The 6,942-nt window shown below is 29.1% G+C and overlaps 1 protein-coding gene across 4 annotated transcripts in view; it reads right to left on the reverse strand.

Annotated features, from left to right (window-relative positions):
- The window catches only part of LOC108748607 (receptor-type tyrosine-protein phosphatase N2), a 15,636-nt gene that overhangs the window by 6,027 nt on the left and 2,667 nt on the right, over positions 1-6,942 (reverse strand). For 2 of the 4 annotated variants that reach the window (XM_018486850.1, XM_018486848.1), the window contains exon 1: positions 1-67. Coding sequence is in view for 1 of the 4 variants with exons in the window: in XM_018486851.1 (XP_018342353.1) it covers positions 1-77; positions 558-701; positions 1,027-1,087; positions 1,762-1,815 (336 nt within the window). In the remaining 3 variants the exon portion in view is untranslated. Of the gene's footprint in view, positions 78-557; positions 702-1,026; positions 1,088-1,761; positions 1,816-6,942 lie in introns of those variants that run through there. The other 2 variants (XM_018486851.1, XM_018486849.1) reach the window with 2 other exon arrangements.

Here is a 6,942-nt window from a genome sequence, read left to right on the forward strand (position 1 = left end):
CAATAAATCCATCTTGTTCTTCGAGACGTGGCTTCTTTAAATATTCGCAGAGACGAAAATCACGAGCATCGTTTTGTCTGAAAATTTTTCCAAATTCTTTTTTATTAAATACTTTTAATTGATATACATCGATTAATATCAAGTATTGACCAATTTAATAATTTCATAAATTATATATATATGTATATATACATAAATTTCGGATTTTGCAAATTTATAATTGTTATTTATTAATTTTTTGTCTTATCAAATACATGTCATCATTTTTCTATATAGTATTTTGGTCTAAAAGTTTCTGTGATATAATATTAAAAATATAAAATATTAAAAATCCGTACTTAATTTAATCTGAAAAAATTAAATATTTAGCAAGCACATAGCAGCGTACAATTTTCTTTTATTTTATCGCAAAAACTTTACATGATGAGAGAAATGGTGACACATCTCTAAAATCTATATATATTAAAACTGAAAATTCATATTAGTGCATACATATATAATCTCTTCTGATAAATTTAAGTTTGTTACGACTTATAAGTTTTAACAAAATGATGTACCCATATCGGAGATTATGCAACGAAGTTTGCACAATACATTGAGTAAATGGATGTTTCCAGTTGTATCCGTTAGATTCTATAAGTCTCATCAATTGTAGTCTCATCGAGTGTAGCAGCTCCAGTTCATCGATATCAAGATTATATCTGCGTGATACAGAATAGACTTGTATTACATCGCAATAACACGTTGATTATGCTACACTTTATGTGTTGATCGCACTAAAACATTACGTAGGTGTACGATAATAAAGACGGTAAAGACGAAGTAGCGAGACCGTTTGACGACCCGACGTAAAATTAACCGATCGGAAAAAGAATTCAATTCCGCTTGGTTCATATACATATATTGCGTTTGCATATATCTCGAGTTGACATTTGAGATGTAGACATTTCAGTGCGAATAATTCATGTAGAATGTTATAAATACATCACAATTTTAAGGACATGATTTTTAGCTCATTTAACTTACTGATATAAATTCTCATTCTCTAAATTCGTGTATCGAGGTATACATTTTCCGAATGCCAGATCTGAAAAAATAATGTTAATATAAAAATGTTCAGAAAGCAAAATTGTTCACAAAATGTCAGCCAATTGGCAACAAATTTGATCAGAAAAATTCAATAGATTCGGCATTATCCGTATTAAATTCATGTTTTGCCGGCAACGCCTGTTGATATAACAGCAGATTAGTGGAAAATTGAGTAGAACTTGTCGAATGCAGCAGATTCTGCTCGATCTCGAATCTACTGTCAATCTGTATTAAACAATTAAGCTATGTGCAAATCTGCTTGGTTTCTGCCGCCAATTTGCTGTCATATAAACAAATTTTATTATATTTCTTGTAACATTTTGTCGCCACTGCCTGCAGTATAACAGATTCTGCATCAAATTTGTAACCTTCTTGCTGATAAGATTTGTCACGTGATATTGTGCAAAATTTTTCAAGCAAACTTGGCTAACTGAGATAAATATTTTACAAAAAAATTGTTATATTTAATTCTACTATTAATGTCTAACAGTTTTAACATTAACATAATTAACATAATTAACTCTGATTAAACTTAAAAACTCATATGAAAATTTATTTTTAATGGTCTATTTATTTCTATATTTTCTTATCATGTATATAAAATAAAAGAGATTAAGCAATTTTCATTTTATTATCAATTATTAATTAAAGAGAATTATACAAAATTATTACCGTCAAAGCACTTTTCCGTCTGAGGGTCACATATGTCCTCGCTGAATAGACATCCTAAAAACAGAATTATACAAAGAGCTAAGAGAAATTGTTTATATATAAGAGATATCCTCTGTATGTGTGTGTGTGTGTGTGTGTGTGTCGCACGCGTGCCTTTCAAATTGTAATAATTAATTAGCTTTGTCGACTCCAAGTATTTGTGTCAAATGTAGATTCAAGCATACAGAGATTCAGGCGCGCAAATATTTTGACAAAGGCAGGCAATCTAATTTAATCCTGCTCATTTGCTTATGAAGCAATCGACCGGTTTGCTGTTATATTACAACTTGTGAAACACATAGATATTATGGAATGAATATAGCAAGGCATTGAAAATTTCTAGAAACAAACTAAAATTTAATCACACAAATTTCCTAAAATAACTTTAGTATGTTTCTCATCATGGATAATTCTGGACAGACTTTTTATATATTCGTATGAAGTAAAGCGCACGTGTATTCTATTCTCACATATCATGCGTATTTTCCATTAAAAATTTATATGAATCTATGTATAAACTTTGACATTCCTTATAGAAAATTGCAACTTTGCAAGAAAACAAGAAAGTCAAGGCAAATCGATATCAATTTTTTTCTTTCTTTTTTGTCAGTTCATTATACAACGTTTAATAATTTTTTCAATCACATTTAATCTCCGTTTCAATTATTATTCTTTTTAATTCGCATTTTAAATTATTTCATTTTTTCCATAAAAATAAATTATTTGTCTGGTAAATGTTATATCCTCATCATAATTTACTATTAAATTAAATTCTCTCATGACTGAAGATTTGATTATATCAGTTTAACTACATCAATTTGATGTCAAATAGAATGTATATACATAATATGTAAAAAATTAAAGGACGTGACGATTGTGCATGATTGCATGATTAAATAAAATTGCATATATTTGAATGCGCAAAGATTACAATTAGATTGAAAAAATGCAGGATACATTTAATGAATATGAGTCACAATTAAACGCATTCATCTTCTTGATATGTCATTATGCTATTGTTTACTCTTACATATAGAAAACTGAAAATACTGAGAGCATCTGGATTAATATATCGAAAAAGGAAGAAAAATATTACCTGTAGATTTATTTACTTGTTACAAAAATTAATTTATTGAACATAAAATATTAAAACCTAGAAATTTAAGAGCAATATTCGAACGCCTAGTAAATTGTATAAAAAATTTATAATATTTCCAACTGTTTGCAAGAATATATACGAATTATGCAATTTAATTTATTATATCATACAATATTTGTTAAAAGACTAAATGTTTATTTGATATACAAGTACCATAAACAGGCTAAATTTTAATTGGAATAATTGATAATTATGAGCTACAATTTACATAAGTATCGCAATACGATCTTTAATAAACATCATTTCGCGTCATGTCATCATAAAGATATATGTATATCTATTATATACTAAATATAAATATTTATTATTAGCCTTTTTGTTCAATGAATAAAAAGCACTCTTTTATACAAGGAAAATGTCAAGATCAAATATAATAGATGATCAACGCGCATCGAATGAACAGATAAATCGGATGTTCCATGTACATCGCATATTTACAGCAAACACGAGTGTACAATAAAATGAAAACGTAGAAACAATGTAATTAAAATGCACACGAATATGTGCACTTCAGTTGTATTGTGTAAAAAGTAGTGGCTTAAAATGTGGCAGGTGTCTTAAAATAATTTACAGCCACTCTTTTAAAAAAATCACTGCCATCTCAAAACTAATTCATAAATTACTTAGGTCACGGTCCAATTCATGCTAAGCATCATTGGTCTTCAGGCGAAATTCATAATCCGTTCTTAATTCAAGACTGTCTTAAGTAATATCTTAAGACGCTAATACGGCCCTCTGATTCATTCGTGACTTCTTAAGACGATCTTGAATATAAGCTCTGACTATAAATATCGGCCTTCGTTTAACATTTGACAAACAAGGATAAAATGATTTTTAAGCGTTGTGATCGTGAATCGGACCGCGGCCATGGTATAGCTAGATTTAATTACATTGCTTCTGCGTTTCAATTTTATTATAAATTCGTGTTTACTGTAAACATGCGATGTATATGTAATATTCAATTTATCAATTCGTTCGATCTCCGAGTAGATTGTCTATTATATTTGATTCTGATATTTTCTTTGTGTAAAAGATTGTTTTTTTGCTTTATGCATTAAAGAAAAAAATCAACATTTTAAACCACCACCTTTTATGGCTTCATGGTATCGAAAGAGTTATCTAGAATCATAGTAGACAAAACGAGGTGAGAGAAGAAGGCACGGAATAGATAAGCAAAGGGTTACGTGACATATCTGAGAGAGCGAGAGAGTGTAGCGGTTTTACAGCGTACGATAGAGACATCTCGCAAGCTCACGAAGGTGGTGACTGCGTGGGATGAACAGTTCGATAACTGTCGAGTTACTGTCGTGGGCGAAAATCGAACTCTTCCCTTTCCTCTCGCTTTCCCTCTGCATGCGCGCGCGTATGTATGTGTATAGAAGAGATTTTTTTTGTTTTACAAAGGACGGAATGTACTGAATTTAAAAAACGTTAACGACAATGATGATTGACAGGATTATCTTTCAAAAATTTTGTTCTTCAGAAATTTTTAGATTGCTCATTTAATACGTACTATTATTTACAGGTCAGATTTGTTCAACTAAAAATTTAAAATTGCGAGACAGAGTCTTATTTAAAAATTGCTAAAGAGTAACAAGAAATAAGTAATTAAACGCCTTATAATTGTATATAAAAAATAATAAATTTAAAGCAAAATTTTATGTAACTTTGTACCATCTAAATGATATCTAAGAATTTTTTTTTTTGCGCATTTTTCTTATTTTTTATGCTGACTCCAAATTAGCTCTTAAAAGTTGATAAATCAGAAAAAACCTTTCTTCCTTACATTTACTTTAAATCATTTACTCAATCAATATTTATCACGTCAGATTTCTATTTTTACTGCTTCTAGTATATTAATTCAATTTGTTTCATAATTTCTTCGAAACCTCCTTAGAATAAAAAGAATCTACAAAAAGAAAATTGAAGTGTTCCAAGCCAAACAAAAGTAAAAAAAAATACAATTTATTCTCACATTATTGATATAATTGGTTAATATTAAATTTCCTTCAATTAGTTTATAGATTTCATTTATCTTAGTTTGAAATCAATTTTCTTTTAACAAAATTTTCTTCGCAATTATGTAAAGTTATCAATATTATTAATACAAAATATTACTTCCTCTATTACTTCATTAACATCTGCAATTGAAAGAAGCAGTAATCAAAACTTTTAATAATCTTCTCATAATAAGCTCATAATAAACTTTACAAGATAGAGCGGAGCTATTTCGTCCATTTCTCATGATATTGCTTATGATTCTGAGTAACGTATATTCAACATTTAAAGGTCATACCTGTGCTCTCAAGATTAAACAACTATAATTGTATAAGGTAGTTAGAAACATGTTACTGCAAAAATAAAAAGATATTGTTTGTCACCGTAAATTTTATATTAAAGTTGAAAATATGACGAAATAGTTCCGCTCTAGTCCTTGTAGGACTATACATTGCGAATGTGACAAATAAATTTGTAATATTTATGTAAGCCACACATGTGAATGAAAAATATCCTTAGAATGATAACGAGAAATCAATGAGGATCGACGACCTTTTAATCTCGATTTCTTCTAAAAGTGCGCTGGGAATAATATAGTATCGCAAAAGCTCACTGCTGACGTCAAACGTTGGAGGATATTACGAGCTAAAAATGTTCATCGAGCTTTAAAGTCTAGTCACGTTAATATTCTTTCTTTATTTAATAATTAACCCTAATCGGTATTTATGGGTCCAGTGGCCCCCACCATTTTCTTCTACTATGTTGTGAAAAATTGTTCATAAAAAACGTTTTTCACAATCTTACATAATTTTACGTTACATAATCTTATTTGTCAGATCTTGACATTAAACTTTAAGCAAAGATACATTTAATTAACAAATTAATTTAAAGAGTACATTAGGCCTGCAAATATCAGTTAAAAAAATTTCGAAGCAAGTATCTATTAGAATTAAGAATAATTTTAAATGGATACAACATTGTAAATGCATATACACAACGCACGTTGTTATTACGTTGTAATTTTAGTCTTAAAAATGAAATGTCAGCAATAACTTCTATAGCCAGGTGCGGTTTGCTTACTTTTTCTTATATTTCTTTTCGATATATTGTTAATCAATAAGTAAATACTCTTTCATAAATGTATAATAGCAAAACAGTATGTTACTTACAAAAGTATAACGTCACGCTTTAATTTGATAGGGCGTCAACCATTGAGACGTACCGACCCATCATACAACCGTTGTTAATATTTCAATATGAATACTCGCATCATCGAAAATATTGATTAAAGAAAATAAAGTTTTCTTTCGTTGAATACCTCGAAAAAGCATTCTGCGTTTTGAGATTGTAAATATTTTAGAAAGATTCTTATAAAAATATCAAAAAATTTCAAGAATTATAGATATTTAAAAAAACTTGAATATTATGAAAGAGAGAGAGAGAGAGAGAGAGAGAGAGAGAGAGAGAGACTTATTATTTTATTTTAAAAAGTAAATAAAAGTCTTAAAATTTTGCACATTTCGATACATTATACACAAAATTAATATATCATTTAAAAGCAGCAGAATTGGAATTATTTCATTTAGCTTTGCTGATTTGAAAGTCTGTACCATTTTCTCAGCGTACTGTTACATCTACGTAATATATCCCTCATCCTTTGTTACATGTTATCACATTTACTTCTCATGTACAAAGGGTTTCTAGTTGATTGCACGGAATGTTAAAACAGGTGGTTCACAGTGAAACATATCGAGTGGAACGCTTCAACGTGTGAAAAGTTATATTTCCTGTCTCTCTTTAAAAGCCTCGCTTATCGACTCCAAGAGGAGACTTAAAGTTCATCCGCTTATTAATTGCAAAGAGAAGCGAAGCATCTTCACAACCTTGAAAAGATATTCAACGAAAATATATAACTGCAGAACTTTTAACTTGAAATTGAAATACTTATCTATTTCAAATTAAAACATTAAAATAGATACCCCCCC

The sequence above is a fragment of the Trachymyrmex septentrionalis genome, unplaced genomic scaffold, assembly GCF_001594115.1.
Source record: "Trachymyrmex septentrionalis isolate Tsep2-gDNA-1 unplaced genomic scaffold, Tsep1.0 scaffold24, whole genome shotgun sequence".
NCBI classification, from domain to species: domain Eukaryota; kingdom Metazoa; phylum Arthropoda; class Insecta; order Hymenoptera; family Formicidae; genus Trachymyrmex; species Trachymyrmex septentrionalis.